The sequence below is a fragment of the Cervus canadensis genome, chromosome 21 (assembly GCF_019320065.1).
Source record: "Cervus canadensis isolate Bull #8, Minnesota chromosome 21, ASM1932006v1, whole genome shotgun sequence".
Lineage (NCBI taxonomy): Eukaryota > Metazoa > Chordata > Mammalia > Artiodactyla > Cervidae > Cervus > Cervus canadensis.
In genome coordinates, this window is record NC_057406.1 from 52362023 (window position 1) to 52381357 (window position 19335).

Sequence of the window (19335 nt, forward strand, 5' to 3'; positions counted from 1 at the left end):
GGCAAAAATGTGCAGAAACTGTTGGTAAGACTGCTATATCCTTTTAATCAGAGATTACACCTCTAAGAATTTATTCTAATCAAATACAGTTCAGTTTTGTTCACAAATTTCTATATAAGATTGCTTGCAGGGACCTCCCTGGTGGTCCAATGGTTAAGAATCTGCCTTGCAGTGCAGGGGGCTGGGGTTCAATCCCTGGTCAGGGAACTAAGACTCCGTATGCCTCGGAGCAATTAAACCTATGTGCTCCACCTACCGAGCCCACGTACTGCAACTAGAGAGTCCGTGTGCTGAAACAAAATATCCTGCATGCTGGGATCAGCTGAGACCCAGTGCAGCCAAATAAATATTTTTTGGAAAAAAAAAGATTGATTGCAGTGTTTAAAACAGTCAAAAAGCAAATATAATTGTCCAACAATAAGAGAACAAGTTGAATTAAAGCCAATGAACATATGTAGAGGTATGTTTATTGACATAGAAAGATGGTTACATATTTTTAATTGAAAATAGCAGGTAAAGTTATGTACAGTATATACTAGTTCTTAAAAAAAGTATATTCATAGGAAAAAATCTGGAATAATTTCAGATATCATCTGGTTATTTGTGGAGAGTGGTTGAATCTTACCTTCTCATTATTTTCACATAATAAGGTGTGACTTAATCATTAAAAATCCACTTAGGTATTATTTGCATAATAGTAATAATCATAATAATTCGTCCTTTCAATCATGTTCATATCTGATAACCTACTTCTACACCAGGTTCCCTTGAGAGCTACTGTTTTCTTAAAAAGGCAGGTATAGGGAAACCAATTTGTTTCCTCACCCTGTCTCTTGATCTTTCCACAAAAACTCTCACAGTTCATGTTCCACTCAGTTTAGCTTTGAGTTTGATAAATATTTAACACATGCCTACTATTCATTACCCAGGGTCTGATTTGGTTATGGCAACAACGGGATCTTAGCTTGGTTTTTTAAAAGACTTTGCGCTTCATTGCTTGAGTACCTGCTCTGCCACCAAATAGCTGTTTGATCTGGGCAGGTTACTTAACCTCCTTCATTTGAAAACAAATATTTATTGAGCTCCTCCTATGTGTTAGATACTGGAGATACAGCATTGAACAAAAGCCCCTGTTCACAAAGCTTAAGTTCTAATGGGAAGAGATCGATGATTAATAACTATATGCCAGGTGGTGATAAGTGCTGCAAAAACAATGCAGGAGAAGGCAAATAACAAAATGAGAGGACAAATGAGGTGTGGATGTGGGAATCTTATGTGCTATTTTAGGAAGAGCGATCAGCAAATGGACCTCCACTGAGATGATGATGTTTGAGCAGAGACCTAGAGAAGATGAGGCAGCCTGTTGGGAGGTGGTGTGTGGGGCAAGTTTCAAAAAGAGGCAGTGGTGTACTGGCTCTAGCCTACACTTGTTCTAATCACACGCATCTCTTCCCAATTCTATGTTCAGTGAAGTTTGTACCTTGAAAGCAGCCAGGATGAGAGCATTTATACACAGAAATCAGAAAATGTTGCAAGTCAGAATTTTGTTTTTGTTTTTTCCCCCAGAGAGCCACTTGTTAAATATTTACCAGCACACTACTGGGAAGAAGGAGCAGTAAGTGCAAAGGCCCTGCACTTAGGCGTGTGCTTGATCAGTTTGAGGAACATCAAGGCAGCCAGGGTGGCTAAACGGAATGAGAGGGTAGATGATAGGAGATGAGGTTAGAGGTAGCCAGGAACAAAGTTGATAAGACTGTGCAGGCATGGTAAGTAGTGGACTTTATTGTAAGCGAAATGGGGCCCATTAGGGGATTTTGAGCAGGGGAGGGCCACATTCTGACTTAGGGTTTGAGCCACACAGGGAGGGATCAAGAAGGCCAGTCAGGAAACTGGCAATGACCTCTTGGTGGGGGTGGAGCCAGTAAAAAGAGCACCTCGATTTATTCATCTTTTCAGACGTGCAGGTTAAGTCAGTTGGCTTAGCATGGTGACTAGCATACAGCAGCCCCTCCATAAGTGATAGATGTTGTTATTGACAGATGCCAATCCTGGGGGTGGGGAAGGGGTTCTCATATCTAATTAGGAAGACCAATCATTGCAGCACCACATGGTAAGAACTGTGTTCCAGACAAAGCATAGAGGAGAGATACATAAAACCACGCCGGGCACAGGAAAGGCCAGGAAGGGTGTTTGAACAAAAGGGCAGCACTGGGAAATGGAATTGGAAGGAAAATAGAACTTTTAAAAGTGTCCGCACCTCCTCAACTCCCCAGTTAGGGGAACAAATCACAGCTTTATCCTTTAGCAAAATAATCAGCGATGTGAAGAAATGGTGATAAATTACTCAGTATGTTAATTAAATTACCTAGTAGGCTGTGGATCATTATATTCTCATTCAAATTCACTTGTCATTTTATAAATTCCATGTAGCCTTTGATTCTGGTCAGCAATCGGATATAAAAACTCAAGCCGCTAAGAACTTCAAAACTCACTATGGAAAAATGAGTTCTTAATCTGGAGCTCAAGCATGGGCTTTAGGTGGTCTGTGAATTTCTTGAAGATATTTGCAGAATTAGGTGTACAGGTGTGAGTTTTGGACAGGGGGATCCATAGCTTTTATTAGATTCTCAAAAGAGGTTTATGACCCCCCAAAAGATTTAATCTTTTAAGCACTGCTATTGAGATTAATTTTAGAAGGTAGAAGTCAGTCTAAAAGAAATGGGCATGTTTTTGTTTGCCATTTCATCTATCAGTAAAATATTTGGTAAAGTGATATTTTAAATCACATGAAATCAGTAAAAACACTGCATTTAAAAAGTGGTTCCTTTATAATAAGAGTTTTGTCATTTTATTCAAATATGAATTGTCAGTTTGGACCCTGTTGGGTCCAAATTTAGAATTTTACCTGTGCCAACTTGCTTACAGGCAAAATTGGCTCTATTGATCATGCCAGGATCATACCTGATATTCTTCCTTTTGAATGTTTTCTGCCCCTGACTTTTGTTATTGTTGTTTATTGATTAACAATTCCCTACACTCTTCTTGATTAAACTGCTGAGTTTCCAAAGTAGTAAGTAATCCCTAAGGGCTTCTTCAAAGCCAGAGAGATAGGAATGTTTACTGAAATTTTACTTTAAAAAGAGAATTAATGGAAATTAATTGCTCTGACAAACTTCTAGAGACTCAAGTTAGGATCTCACCTTCTGCTAGTCATACCTAAACTATTTACCCACATATTTTTGTCTGACAACAGGCAATTATGAAGTGCTTCATGAGTTGTAATGATGCCTCTTTCTTGAGCACAGAGAATGATCTAGACACCTGTTGACTGCATTATGTATATAATCCCATTGAACCCTTACAACACCTAATGAGATAGGAACTTTATCCCTATTTTATAGATTCCACATCTCGGCTTTATATTAATATATTAGGTAACAAATCTGCCCTTTATTGAGTATTTACCATGAACAAAGCCCAGTGCAATCTGCTTTACTAAGATTATTGCATTGAATCCTCACCTCATCATAAGGTTCCTGAGGGAGGCATTACTGTCCACATTTTACATACAAGGAAACTGAGGCTTGGAGAAATTGCATCGGTTTCCCCAAGTCACATAGATAGTAAGATGGTATGATATGAACCAAGATCAGCCTCCAAAAGTTACTTACTTTGTAATATATCATTACTGTAAAATTCACTTTAAAAGCTGTTGATGAGAATTTCAACTATTTGGGGTCAAAGATCATGTCATTAAATTTTGTGTACTCCTCAGGACATAATATAGCACCTCGTACTTAGTAGGTATTCAGGAACTGTTTATGAGCTGGTCACTTATCACAGTGGGTTGAAAAATAGAACATCACAGGAATAAAGATGTATCTTACTTCCAAAAGACAATAAAAGAATGTCCTTCACTTTCTTTGAGGGATATACTGTTTCTTGAGAGCAAAATTATAGGGGAAGAAAGAATGGGGCAGATGGTGAAAGGAGTATTGACATGCATACGCTACCATTTGTGAAATAGATAGCTGGTGAGAAGTTGGTACGTAGCACAGGGGCCCAGCTTGCTGCTCTGTGATAACCTAGATGGGTGGGATGAGGGAAGGGGAGGGAGGCTCAAGAGGGAGGTGATATACGTATAATTATGGCTGATGGGCCTTTCCTATGGCAGAAACCAATACTATATTGTATGGCAATTATCCTCCAATCAAAAAATATATTTAAAAAATTACAGAAAATCTTTTTCATAACCCCCGCATGCCTGGTTCAGAAGTTAAAACCTTACCTATTATACAAGGGTTCCCACCTTTCTGTACTATAACTGCATCATATTGATGTTTGCAAAACGAACAACCATAATTAGGATTAGTCTTGGTGGGGAAAAACATGTACCTCAATATTTTAGAAATATGTGTGGTATACAACATAGTCAAAACCCAACAACGACAAATCATTTTAGGGTATAAAAGGGGTATTAGAAAATGCTCAGGCACAGGAGAAAATGCTTAGACACGTGGCCCCACCCTCTTCACGGTCCACGTGCGTGTCTCTCGGCTGGCGGCTGACACCTCTGTCCCCGGCACAGCCAGGCTGCTTCAGTGGAGAGCTGAAGAGCGGTGGGCCTGCGAGGAGGCACTGCTCTAGTATTCCAACGTCACAGACTTGGTTTTGAGGTATTCGTTTAGAGCTTCCTCGCCTAGGAAAGAGAAGAGCAGTTGATGGACCATGTTCACAGGTGGACGTGACGGCGCCAGGTGTAGGATCTTGGACACAGGTGTAGGTGTACCAGTCACTGAGCAAGAGAGTGGGGCGAGACAGTGCTTCTCAAACTTTCAATTTCACGTGAATCACTTATGATCTAACGACACCCTAGAGTCGTTACGTAACCAGCAGAGGCCCCAAGGTTATAAGTGAAAGTTGCTCAGTCGTGTCTGACTCTGCAGCCCCATGGACCATAGCCCACCAGGCTCCTCTGTCCCTGGGGATTCTCCAGGCAAGCATACTGGAGTGGGTTGCCACACTGTCCTCAGGAATAAAACCTGCATCTCCTGCATTTCAGGCAGATTCATTACTGTCTGAGCCACCCGGGAATCCCGACGTGCTTCTAAGTGAAAGTGAAGTCGCTCAGTCGTGTCCAACTCTTTGTGACCCCGTGAACTGTAGCCTACCAGGCTCCCGCGCCCATGGGATTCTCCAGGTAAGGATACTGGAGTGGTTGCCATTTCCTTCTCCAGGGAATCTTCCCGACCCAGGGATCGAACCTGGGTCTCTAGCATTGCAGGCAGACGCTTTAACCTCTGAGCCACCAGGGAAACCCATGCTTCTAACCATTCCCCAAATGCTGATGCTCATGGTCTACACTTTGAGGATAACAGCTTAGACCAGCCACCAGGCCTTCTAAGGACCACACTGTTGGCTTATCAGCCTCTACCCAAAACCCTTCTCCTTTATTTCCTGGCTTGATGACAAATCTACATCTCTCTTCCTCGCCATTTAAGCTGAACAAAAGTGATCAGGATACTGTCCTTCCAATTACATTAAATGTAATTATATTAAATGCAGTTAAATGCATTAAATCCAATTACATTAAATGCAGAATAGAGTGAAGTTTGAGATCATTTTGTTTCATCTTATGTTAGAGAAAAGAGAAATGTAGTTTTCCTGACTTACATAGTATGTTAAAGACACAGAAGGCATGCATGCAGTTACTATAGTCGTGTCCAACTCCTAGCAGCCCTATGCACTGAAGCCCTCCAGGCTCCTCTGTCCGTGAGATTCTCCAGGCAAGAATACTGGAGTGGGTTGCCATGCCCTCCTCCAGGGGATCTTCCCAACCCAGGGATTGAACCTGGGCCACTTGTGTCCCCTGCACTGTAGGCGGTTTCTTTACCCACTGAGCCACCAGGGAAATCCACAGAAGGTGTATCTAGGCCAAAAATTGGCCTGCCATTTTGTTTCTATTCGGTTCCTCTTTTGAGCTTCTGCAATCATCGATTTCTACAGCAGTTAAGGGGCATGAATACCATGAGTGAAACAAATGAGTGTGTGATTCTGGAGTTAGGCTTAAACTTGGGTTTCTTACTGTTAAATTAGAATCACCTTAGGGAGCTTTTAAAATTCCTGATCCCAGGTCACACCTCAAACCAGTTAAATCAGCATCTTTGCATTTTTTTCTTTTTAAAGCTCCCAGGTGATTCTAATCCAGTGTGCAGCTGGGAACCATTGAGCTGAGGGAGTTTCAAATTCAGAGAGAAGAAACTGTTAAGACAAAGTCTACTGTGTTATAATAAAACAGACAAATCGATCATTCTCTATCAAAAGACAAATGGAACACTATTGCTTCCTGATAATAATTTCCCTAAGAAAATCTCCCCCTGTATTTTAGATCCAAGGATGAAAGCCAGATTCAAGACATGAAAAAAAAAAAAGAATTTAAACTTCATGGAATTTAAACTCAATGGAATTTAAAACAGGAGTCACTCTTATTGTTGCAAATAAATTGTCAAATGTCATCAGGAAAGAGAAGATGTAAAAACACCCCAAATTAACCAAGCAGATTGTAATTTTGGTAAATCACAAACATTTCAACTTTTGAAACAACATGCCAGGCTGACTGAAGGGTGAGGACATGGGCTACACAGCCGGAAGACCTCACTTTGCAGTCTTTTTGTCCATGGCTGGCTGACTGACTTTGGGCAAGTTACCCAATCTTGCCATTTTCCTCATCTGTAAAATAAAGATAATAATAGCACCTGGGATCCCATGGCTGGGACTTCCCTGGTGGCTCAGTGGTGAAGAATCCGCCTGCCAATGCAGGAGATTCGGGTTCGATCCCTTGGTCAGAAAGATCCCTTGGAAAAGAAAAGGGCAACCCACTCCAGTATCCTTGCCTGGGAAGTCCCATGGGCAAAGGAGCCTGGCAGGCTACAGTCCATGGGGTCACAAGGAATTGGACACAATTTAGCAACTGGACAACAATGCTCCTGTGGCTATTGTGAGAGCTGCTCATATGCTCTTACAGACCAGGTATGTAGTTTTCAAAATAAGCTATTACTGGAAATGTGATGGCGTTGCTGCCCACTGTGAATTACGTTTTGGGGGGCTTTCTGCAAACTCTACATCTGAGCTCCCAGATGCCCAGAAAACTCTGCCAGTTTCAGTGTTGACTCTGAAAGACTGCCAAGCGGTTCAGAGACAGAATACATTCTTGGAGCTGGCTGGTTATTGCCTTCTACCCATTTTCCTTTCTTGGTTCCACTAGGTCCCATGACATCTAAACCAAGTGCATGCTGAATGTCAGGTTAAAAGAAACAACCGAACGTATTTTAGCTAAATTGTCAGTGTTTTCTTTTCGACAGGAATCTTCTTTTTTAAAAGGAAACCCTTTTCCATACAATTTGTGTTCTTTTCTGTATGTATGTTAAGTTCAATAAAATGTTTAACCACTGATATGTGGCAGCCTGGGATGGGAGGGGAGTTTCGGGGGAGAACGGATACGTGTATATGTGTGGCTGAGTCCCTTTGCTGTCCATGTGAAATTATCACAATATTGATAATCAGCTATACCCCAAATAAAATAAAAAGTTTTTAAAAAGTGTTTAACATTGAAAGAAAAATTAATACCCTTGAAACCCCAGATGCAACTACCATGGAGGAAATGCCCTTCAAAGCAGTATATGAGAGTTGGACAAAGCATGAAGCGGGCTTTCTATGATGTTCAGTAGAAAGGTAAGTCATATTCATACCTAAGTCTTTTCCAAACCCAGACTGCTTAAATCCACCGAAAGGAGCAGCCACATCCGTCTTGTTGTAGGTGTTAATAAAAACAGTTCCTGCTTCTAGTTTTTCACTCACATACATGGCTTTATTTATGTCTCTTGTAAAAACTCCTGAGGCCAAGCCGTATTCTGTATTATTTGCTCGCTGCAACACTCCATCGATGTCCCTATAAGATGTTTTTAGGAAGACATAAAACCTCATTAAACGTAAAAGCAAAACACTTTCATTTTATGTTCTAATATTTTTCCCCTCTGTGCTAGAAACAGGAAAACATTACTGCCAGTGTGCTTACATTTTTATAAATGAAATATTCCAGGCTTATACTAAAAGAAATGCCCAATGAGATATTACAACCCTAGTATTGTATTTTTTCACATATATCATGTGACACCCTTTAAAATCTGAGCGGAAGTCATCTTTTCAATCTTCTTCATTGATTTTCCTTCATGACTACCGCATTTGTCTTTCTCTCCCCTGAGTTCCATATATAGATATTATATATTCTCAGAGCACTCTCTCAGCCCCTCCATCTGTTCAGATTTTACATGCACAGTTCAAGGGCTCATTCCAAGCCTCACGCTGAAGCCTTCCCAGATCCCATCAGCGCCATTGCTTAGGCGATAGAGTGGAGTGGCCCAGGGAGAAGGCTCAGCAGCCAGACTGCCTGGGTGACCTTTGGGCAAATGACCCCATCTCCTCCAGCTTTTCTGTATTCTTGTGAAAAATGGAAATAGTAATAATAGCACCTGTCTGTTGTCATAAGGGTTAAATGAGCCAAAAGTGTCTGGAACAAAGGAAATGCTCAGTGAAAGTCAGCTATAATCAGGTAGCCCATTTTCCTCCAACTCAGACACCTTTCAACTAGACAGGAAGTTCCCCAAAGAGAGAGAGAACATTTTATTTTTCTTTATACTAGGATGTTGCAACATCAAATGTGAACTCAGTTAATAGGCTAATCCAATAAAAGGGTAGTAAAATCATTCCTTCAATGGGTCTGGTGACTTCCCTGCCTTTTGTCTCAGGATGTGTGCATGGCCAAGTCAGTGCAGATGTGAACCCACCCATGTCTCAGCTGGTTTCAGTTCCCATGTGCCTGCCATACTGTGAGTATCTCATTTTTATAAGTGTCATCCTAATGTTTAAAAAAAAAAAAGCATGAAATTTCTACAACATGGCCAGTAAATGCAAGCCAAGATTTCACCTGGGGATCCAGCAAGGAAGTGGGAGTCTGTTCCAAAGCTGAAGAAAAATTAGTTGCGCTGAATTCTTTGAGAGACAACAAAGGCTTGAATGTGGTGCCTCCCCTAAGGATTTTCAAAGGTAATCTTGTCTCTATCCAATTTTCAACTCTCATGAGAAATGTGGAATCTCACTTGGAGTTTGTCTAGGCTCTGCTAAAACTCTCACACTTGATGCCCTGCATTCGATCGCACTGCAGATATTCATAGATTGGACTAAGGCCGAGAGATGGCTGGATGCCATTGCCCACTGAGGACCACTGAGATCACACAGCTTCATAGCACACCTTGTCCACTTTTAGAACAATAACAATGACCACAACTGCACCAACAGCAAACACATTTAAATCTTCAGTTCAGCTCAGTTCAGGCATTCAGTCGTGTCTGACTCTTTGTGACCCCAGGGACTGCAGCACACCAGGCTTCCCTGTCCATCACCAACAATGACCCCAAAATGTAGATACTATTAATAACTAACCCAATCTCACAAATAGATAATTTACTAATAGAGAAATTTAATACAAGAATTACGTGAGTAACCCAAGCCCACAGGGGTGGTCAGTGCAGACTCCATCCACTGCATCTCCCAGCTACACCCTCTTGGGTTAACTGCCTGTCTCTTTGTCTCCCCTATTAGATGGTGACCTCCTTGAGGATAGGATCTGTGATTTATGTGGGCTCACATTCTCTAAACCTGGCTTCTAATACCTGCATGTTTAACACAAAGACTATCATATAGGGGAATTTATAATGAGGAAAAGAGGGTTAAAAGGGCATCTTTGGATCAGTATGTCAAACTGTTACTCATCACAATTTAGTGTCCCCAAAGTTCTCTTACAATCTATCAAAGACCAAGAAGCCCTTCTGAACTGGGTATTCTGTTTCTTTACCACCTTCTCATTGGTTAAAGGAAAACTAAAGCCAGACTTCTAAAGAACTGTGTGCAGTATACCAGGAGTCTATTATATTAAATATTCTGATAGGAACTCAGTTACCATAGGGACTTCTTTGATATGCTAAAGACTTTGGAAAGTTTGAGGCACCCTGACAAACCAGTACGTCATTTATGGTTGATTATAAGGTGACTGTGGACTTTCTACAAAGAGTTAAGTTTTAGGTTTTGGTGGGCATGATCCCCTGAGAAAACACTCTACTCTTTGGGAAAATCAGATTTCATAGATGCTGCCTTCTCTAGAAATGTAAATACAAAAACCACTTCTGTTAAGTTTCAGTTACTGACCTTATTCCAGAGATGTTTCAAATGCCAACTGTAAAACTAGCAAATGTCATATAATGTCAGCCATTAATTTAAGCTATGGAGCAAAAATTCATTACAACTTACATTGGTTAGCATTCTCTTCTAATTATTTGTCAATTATTCTTATGGTAGAAATTGTATGTTCATTAATTTTATGCTCTGTATATAGCACAGTGGGAGGGGGAAAAAAAACTGTATCTAGTCAACCCAGTTAAATTATGCCTAGGAACATACCCATTTTGGAATTTAGAAATGACCATAATAGGCCCAAAGGATTCCTCTTTGGCAAGATACATGTGGTCTTCCACATCTGTGAAGACAGTAGGTTCCATAAAAAAGCCTATTTGAAAACCAGAAGAAAATAACATCAATTATAGTGTAATTTTCAATTAGTTGTTCTCTCATTTAATTACATTATAACTTTTTTTTCTTCCCTCTGGGTCAGTAAAACCAAGAAGACTTTCATTTTCCTATTTGGTGTTAACAATCCTAGGTTCTTATATTTTTAATGTCCTTATTACAAAACTTTCAAGCAAATGTAAAAATAGAGAAAATAGTATAATGAATAGTAAAATAAATCTTTATGCATATATTTTGCTATATTTGATTCATTTTTTTCCTTGCTGATATAGTTTAAAGCAAATTCCAGAGATCATAGATTTGTACTAGAATACTTGGGGTATAAATTGTAAAGTACATCATCATACCTATCAAACTTAATGCTAATCTCTTATTCATAGTTTGTTTTAATTTAACTTCTAATTTTTTAATTGAGATGTAATTGTCACATAACATTAATTTCAGGTGTACAACATAATGATTTGATATTTGTATCAAATATCAAATGATTTCTAGAAAATATCTCTTTGTAGTTGATTTGTTTTGATTCAGGGATTCAAATAAGTTGCACTTTGCATTTGGTTGTTGGATAGCTTTAATCTGGAACATTTCCTCCCTTATCCCCACCCCTTAATTTTCATGCCACTGACTTGTTAAACAGGTGAATTCCCAGGTGGCGCTAGTGGGAAAGAATCTGCTTACTAATGCAGTAGATGCAAGAGAAACAGGTTGATCCCTGGGGTGGTAAGATTTCCCCTGGAGTAGGAAATCATAACCCACTCTGGTATTCTTGCCTGAAAAATCCCATGGGCAGAGGAGCCTGGCAGGCTACAGTCCATAGGGTTGCAAAGAGTCGGACATGACCGAAGTGTCTTAGCACACATCCATGACTTTGTTAAACAGACTGATTCAGTTGTCCAGCAGAATATCTTGGGCATTTCAGATTTGTCATTGCTTCTTTGGGATGATATTTGATTTGTTTCCCTATCCCCTGTGCTTCTTGTAAATAGAAAATCTCACGTAAAGGCATGGTTAGGTTCATGGTTAAATGTTTTTGGCAAGAATACTTCATAGGTGATGCTGTGTCACACACTGGATCCCATAGGGGACACATCACATCCAGTCCTACTGCTGGTCGTCAGTCTACCTATCACAGTAAGACAGGAGGTTTTACAATTGTCGTTTGTTCGTTTTTCTCTCCTTTTGGGTATCATGACATGGAGCCATTCACATACTTCTATAACAAGTACTGGCTTCAGTTCAGTTCAGTTCAGTCATTCAGTCATGTCCAACTCTTTGCGACTCCATGGACTGCAGCACGCCAGGCTTCCCTGTCCTTCACCAACTCACGGAGCTTGCTCAAACTTATGTCCATGGAGTTGGTGATGCCATCCAACCATTTCATCCTCTGTCATCCCCTTCTCCTCCCGCCTTCAATCTTTCCCAGCATCAGGGTTTTTTCTAATGAGTCAGTTCTTCATTAACAGTTACACAACAGGAATGAATCCTTCCCAGGCTAAACTGGCTAAGATTAAGCCTCACATTGCCAGGAATGGAAACTGCCAGCACCTGACCAACACTTATCCATTACACTTGTTTACTGCACAGCTAAGGGCCTGTCACATCATTTTATTTGATTTTCACAGCCTTGTAAAGTAGGATGTGCACACTTCATCTCATTTTACAACTGGGGCTCAACAAAACTATCGTCGAAGGTGTCGCAGCTTAAAAGTGGCCAAGCAGGATCTAGAAAGTATTTCTTCTGATCATAACATAAATGCCACTGTTTACTTCTGAGGCAAGATGGTACTGTAATGAAACCTGTTACCAATGATTCCAACTTAAGAAGCCCCGCCCCCAGCATCCCTCCCCTGGAGGTGATCATACCTGGCCTTTGGACTTTTCTTCCTCCATACACCAGGGTGGCCCCCTCTTTCACCCCAGCCTCACAGTACTGCAGAAGCTTTTCCAGATGGGCCTTATGATTTTGGGGCCCATGATCCGTAGACCTGTCCAGTGGGTCACCAATTTTCATCTTTTTAATTTCTTCCACCTGTATGTCACCCAGTTCACAGAACACAATTGACTGTTAATAATGGATACCCTTAACTGAACTTCCGCTGGGTGATGGGTGTTGTACTAAGCTCTTCACAGATGCGTCTTCACTTAGTCTTCAAGGTAGCATTGGAGGTAGATATTTATTTCCATCTTACATATGAGGAAACAGAGGATCAGAGGGGCTAAGTGACTAGCCCAAGGGCACACAACCACTAAATACTGTAGCGTTTTCTTGATGTGAAAGCCCAAGCTTTCAACCACTGAGTTTTAACAGAACAAAAGCCACACGCATTATATTAAAATTATCCTAAATGTTAATCCATTAAAATAGCAAATCTGATGTTGTAGAATTTTTGTCAATACAGCATACTCTTCATGGCAAAGTAATTTCTAAAATGCCCACATTGTTGTCTTTTTCCTCTCCCTAAATGTGGCAGACTGCCCTCGTGAGAATCTCACGGTATAGCCACAGTGAAGGATATACTAGAATGTTCTGATGAAAAACCATCTTTATATGGAACATTCATCACTGACACATGCTCCTTGGTTATCTTTTTTTTAAACTTTTTATTTTGGAGTATAGCCAGCTAACAATGCCGTGATAGTTTCAGCCAATTAACAATGTTGTGAGTTTCAGGTAGACAGCAGAGAGACTCAGTCGCACGTATACGAGTATCTGTCTGTTCTTTCCCAAACTCCCCTCACACTCAGGCTGCCACATAACACTGAGCAGAGTTCTCTGAGCTATGCAGCGGGACCTTGTTATCCATTTTAAATACAGCAGTGCGTACATGTCGATCCCAAACTCCCTGACTATCCTGTTCCCCCATCCTTCCTGTCCTGGTAAGCATAAGCTTGTTCTCCAATCTGTGAGCCTGTTTGTTTTGGAAATAGGTTCATTCTGTATCATTTCCTTTTAGATTCCCATATAAGGGAAATCACACAATATTTCTCCTCTGTCTGACTTACTTCACTCAGAATGACAATCTCTAGGGCTCCTTAGTTATCTTAATCTGTTTCTGATTTTTTTGATGTAAAGACCAATTCTAATGGGAGTTACCATAACCCCACAGGGCATGAATTTTGAATTTAGGTCTGGCGAAAATCCCTCAGTAAGTGCTCAAAAAATAGCCCATTGAATAAAGAAATTAATTCTGTTCCTATGTGTGCAAAACATGTTATTGATGGACTGATAGCAGCAAATCCTTGACATTTCTGGTCTCAGCATTTGAAATTTCAACAAGTTGTAGTTGTGAAAGCCCAAGATGTGTCATGCTGTGCCCTGTATTTTACTAAGGCACAAAAGTGAATTTCTGGGATGCTCATGAGCCAGACATTGCCCGCCGTCTGCCCTTCTGTATGATTTCCCTGTTTCCTGCTCTCATGAGGAAAGATGCCTTTGCTTCTTGGGGGTGGAACTGGGGAATTGGCTTTGAAAGAAAAGAAAAGCTGGGGGCTGGTTTTTCAACTAGAATCAAATTTGTGATTACTACGACCATAATGATGATACAGTATAGTATGTTTAGAGTTCATTTTTACCACAGAATTCATCTTAATAGTTCTATAAATGCTTCTAGTCTCATATTTATGGAATCATGTCCAACATCAGGGGGTATGTAGGAATGTATCTGTCTTAGTGGAGGAAATATATATGCTGTCATTTTACTGTAACTTCAGGATTTGTAAGAATCTAGTGGTATATCTCTCATAGGCAATTTAGGGATTTATAATAACCTACAGGGGTATATACTCCATAAATATCAAGGATCTATTATACTATAAATACAGAGCAAGATAAAGGTAATAATAGCTCTTCAGTATACTTTATCAGGTTTTTTAATATAGACCTATAACTTTTTACTATAAAAAATTATAAAATTACATATAAAAGTAGGCAAATAATATAATGAAACTCCATGTACCCATCAGTCAACTTCAACAACTGCCAACCCATGATCAATTTATTTCCTGACTTACTTCCTCCCCTTCTGCTTTATTTTGGAACAAAGTCCAGATATCATAATCTAATCTGTAAATGTGTCAGTACTTCTAAAAAATAAGGATTGTGTTGTTTTTAAAAAATATACTATCATCACTAATAATCCCAGAAGTACTTTAAAAGTAAAGACAATTTCTATCCAACTCACAGAGCGAATCTGAAGATGCTTACCACCCTTGCCACAAATTCATCGTGGATGGATTCTTCCACAAACAGCCGACCAGCTGCAATACAGTTTTCTCCTTTGTTGAAAAATACTGCCCCCATGCCCTTTGGCCACAAAAGACAAAATACTGTTGTTATTTGGGAAGTCAAGGTTGTCATAAAATTGCACACACAAAGAACTGTTATCGTAAAATAGCAGGCAACACAGAGAAGTCAGAGAAAAAACACAAGCCCTTGGTCTAGTTAGTGATGGTTAGAGATTCTTTGTTTCGATATTTTTAGAAATCTTATTTCTCCTTTGCCCTTTTCTATCCATGAGTACTTTACAAGAGATGTACCTATCAAGGATGACATACCGATAAAAAGATTTTGTGTTATAAGAAAAGTTAGACTACTCTATACATTTAAATGTAATATTTGTATGCCAAATTTTGCTTTTAGAATCTCTACATCAGTTTATATAAATCATGAATGTTTATAAATCTCTTCATCTGTTTGTAAAAAGCTGACCTCCAAGTTTTAAAAACACCTTTAATTATAATGACATTATTTTTAAAATTAAGTGCCCTGAGTAATCCCAAATCTAAGCATAAAGAGAATGGTTTCTGTTTATGGTCAGATAAAACCAGACCTCATTTTAAGGCTCCTGATAAACAAGAAGCTGAAGTGTGTTTCAGAAGTAGCACCTATCTCATTGGACTTGACCTCCTCTTACCGTTCGCACAGCCTTGTCAAGTTCACAGTCACTGAATATTATAAGTGGGGATTTTCCACCAAGTTCAAGGGAAACTTTCTTCAAGTTGCTCACAGCACAGCTGGAGAAAAACAAATGGAATATGAGCATTTACTCTCCCAGTTTCTTTCTCTTATTTCTTGGACACAATTACTACTTAGCATGGAAAATACAATTGAGCCTCAGAAAATATTAAGAAACTTATTCAAAGACAAAACATGAATGGTAGAACGGTGGTGATTGCTGGACCTGGGTGATGAGCGCATACATGGAGGTTCATTACACTATTCTGTGAGCTTTGTGACTATCAGAAATCTTCCGTAACAAAAATTGCTTTTTTAAAAAATTCTGTGGTCAAATAATTAGAGATTCTCATGGATAAATACAGATTCTTTGGGTGTAAGAATTTTGATTACATAAAGGCCTGGCAAAGAATTTAACGTTTAACTAGATTACGGGAACATTGGAGGAAAATATCCATTTTTAGAAGTTATTAAAAATTCTGTTTATTACTTCCTATTTGCAAAAAAATTGTTATTTAAAGCATTTTAAAATACTTTTAAAAATTCAGAAAGAAGGAAAAAAATCACAAAATTTCATTCCATGGCTCACTGATGACTATTTTCTTTTTTTAACCATTTTGATATACTTGTTTCTGGTCTGTTTCCAAACACAGCCTTTGCCTTAGTTAACATAGTTAGGATTACCCAATATGTAAAATTTTATACCTTATTTTTCTTTCCATTTACCATTTAATAACAGTCTAGTGTTATTAAAAAATTCTCCCTGACCACACAGTATTCCATTATGTTAACAAACTTTAGCCACTGACTTATTTTAGACATTTAGATGGTTTGCATTTTTTTGAACTAATGTTACTGTTTTTCAGGAATGCATTTTATAAATAATCCAGATTTGTATTTTATGTCTTTTCAGTTTCTTTCTTTTTTTTTTTTCATTTATTTTTATTAGTACTTAGGCTTCCAAAACCAATTTGGGCCACAGTTTTAGTATCAAAAATTTTTTGTGCCAGATTGTTAAAGCCACCAGAAGCCTGCAGACTTTCAATACATCTCTGGTTTTACTGACTTTGGGTTTTACACTTTGGGAAGTATTTTACTGTATTCAAACATTTCAAAACCCTCCTGTGATAAGATTTCTCTTCTACATTCGATGTGCTTTTTCTCCCCTCCAAAAGCACCTTATTTAAAAAACTAAAATCAAAGCCAAAGACCTGGTTTAACAGGCTCCTTAGCATATCAGCACACGAAAGCCAATACCTCTTCATGATCTGTTTGCCAATCAGAGTGGAACCAGTGAAACCAAGTTTGCGGATATCAGGGTGCTCCGAAAGGCGCTGTCCTGCTACACCGCCTGTGCAATTATGGAATAAAACACAAATTAAAACTTTATCAAGGTCTTAGGGTAAAGGTGTCTTTGAAATTCACTGAAGCAGTTTTCCGAGCTCTCGTTTAAATCTTAGTTTTACATTTTCTATAATAATAATAGCGTGACAAAAATCTGAATAATGTCCTCCATGCAATTGTCAGTACCTCAAAGATGGGTTATGTCTTGATTTTTTTAATCTTCTAAAGTAATTTTTAAAAATTGAAATGGGACACCATAGGGTAGTCTTACGATGTTGTACAACTTCCACCCCTCCCGCCCGACTCACCTGCCACTGTATTTCAAGTTTAAGATAGTAGCACATGGTGACTAATATCTGCACTGTTGGCTAAACTGTATTTAGTTTTAATATTTTGGATTGGCCAGAATGGTCATTCAGGTTTTTCCATAGGATGTCATGGAAAAGCCCAAATGAACTTTTTGACCAATCCAACAGCTATATCAGGACAAGACTCCAGTGGGAAAACTCAATTACCCTTGACTGTTCATTAGTTACAGCAAAGTGGGTTCTTGTTGGCTTACCTGAGCCTGGAATGATGTTGATTACCCCCTTCGGAAAGCCTGCTTTGACAGAGAGCTCAGCAAACTTCAAAGCAGTCAAGGGCGTGACCTGAGCAGAAGCAGATAGCAATTGCTTTCTTCAGACTCTGTCCTGTCCTGTCGATCAATACCCAGCTCTCCTTTTATGGCCACACTGGTGTTGATTTTTTTTTTTTTTTTTTTTTTACTAGAGTTGATTTTATTTTTTCTCTTACATAATTTCTGACTTATAGCAAAGTTGCAAAAAACAGTACAAAGAATTCCTACGTATCTGTCACTCAGATTCCTCAAATGTTAATATTTTACTGTTTGCTTTATCCTCTTCCTCTTTCTGTGTGTTTTTGAGCTGTTGAAGGAGTATGATATAATCCTAACATCCACAATATATTTTACTTATTTGCTTAGTCCTAAAATATACAGAAAGTATTTTAAAAAATTACTAAGCCACGTCCCTATGAAAAGCCTTACTAACTTCAATACTTATTTACAGTGTTTTTGCCTCCAGTCTGAGGCCATATAGTCCAAATGTCAGTCAAAAGTTTCTCGGGTTAGTGCTTCCTCATTGCCTTTAGCGTGATGCTGGTATTAATTTGAAATTTGGCTTAGTTGATTTTTTTTGTATTTAATGTTGGCCTCATCTATGTTGATTATATTTCTTTTCTTTATTTGTTCATTTGTTGTTTTGTAGAGTATGGGAAACATGCTTCCAAAAGTGAGGATTATACAACAGTACATTCAGAGACGTGTTGTTCTCCTGTACACCCCTTCCCCCATCCTTTCTAGGTCATCCTCCCAAGTAGTTAATCAATCTCATTAGTCTCTGGTTTATCCTTACCATGTTTCTTTTTGCTCAAACAAACACATAATATTTTCCTTTTATTTTTACCAAAAAAAGTGGTATAGTTATGGATCTCATCTTAAAGATCTATTACAGCAATGCATATCTCAGAAGCAAAATGAGAGGAATAGGTTTACACTGAAAAACCAATGCTGATTAAGTCTTAAATTAGTATTCTGTTAGCTTGGTCTCAAAAAATGGAATGGACAAAAATTGAGTTGTGAAGAGAAAAATAGTAGGGCTTTTATTTACATATTTTAACAGAGAAAGATAGGAAATAAATCAAACCTAGCTAACAGTTATTATGGGTCTGGATCACGGCACTCTCACTCTGTCTGAATGAAGGTCAGGTGATCATGATCACAGGTAAGTGCGGTGTCCTAGGAAAGAACAGAAACTCACAAGGCCAAGGGACAGACCGTGGCTTCCTCACTTGCTCAGTACGCTTTCAGAATTTGTTGGAGTTTACAGGCCTGCTTGCATATTCATAGACTATATTATTGTTTTAGCTAATAAAATGGTCAAGTGACTGAAAAGGACTCTATATAGAAACTGTATAATAAATAGTAATATTAATAGGACAAATACAAGCAACAACAATAAAAAAGCGGGGTTAACATTTTTCCTCCTTCTAGTAACAGGTCCATGGCAATAAACATTACGACGTTTAAAAAAATGTCAATCTAGTTATACCTGATGAGAAATTTTTCAAATGCTCAAATATTTAAAATTGACAAAAAGATATTTCAAATAGTGGCTTTATATCTACTATAGTTAAAGAACATCCTAGCCCAAAGTGTATATTTTTATGACTTAGTATGAAATCATCATGATTAGAAAGACTTTTAAAAACCATCCTGAATCAGTAATTTCCATGGGACAGAAATTTTATGTCTTTGTCACTGATTATATCCCTGACAATTAGTGCACACTCAATCCATGTTTGTAATTTTTTAATATTCTGTGTACTCACTGGAT

The 19335-nt window shown here is 38.8% G+C and overlaps 1 protein-coding gene across 1 annotated transcript in view; it reads right to left on the bottom strand.

Moving 5' to 3' along the window:
- Positions 1 to 447: 447 nt before the first annotated feature.
- ALDH1L2 (aldehyde dehydrogenase 1 family member L2) overlaps positions 448 to 19335 on the bottom strand; it is a 59789-nt gene continuing 40901 nt past the window's right edge. Inside the window, exons 16-23 of the mRNA XM_043440965.1 lie at positions 17502 to 17589; positions 16853 to 16946; positions 15555 to 15654; positions 14846 to 14944; positions 12505 to 12670; positions 10513 to 10618; positions 7749 to 7948; positions 448 to 4699 (exon numbers count right to left, since the gene is read on the bottom strand). Coding sequence (XP_043296900.1) covers positions 4644 to 4699; positions 7749 to 7948; positions 10513 to 10618; positions 12505 to 12670; positions 14846 to 14944; positions 15555 to 15654; positions 16853 to 16946; positions 17502 to 17589 — 909 coding nt within the window. The 3' untranslated portion in view covers positions 448 to 4643. The remainder of the gene's footprint in view (positions 4700 to 7748; positions 7949 to 10512; positions 10619 to 12504; positions 12671 to 14845; positions 14945 to 15554; positions 15655 to 16852; positions 16947 to 17501; positions 17590 to 19335) is intronic.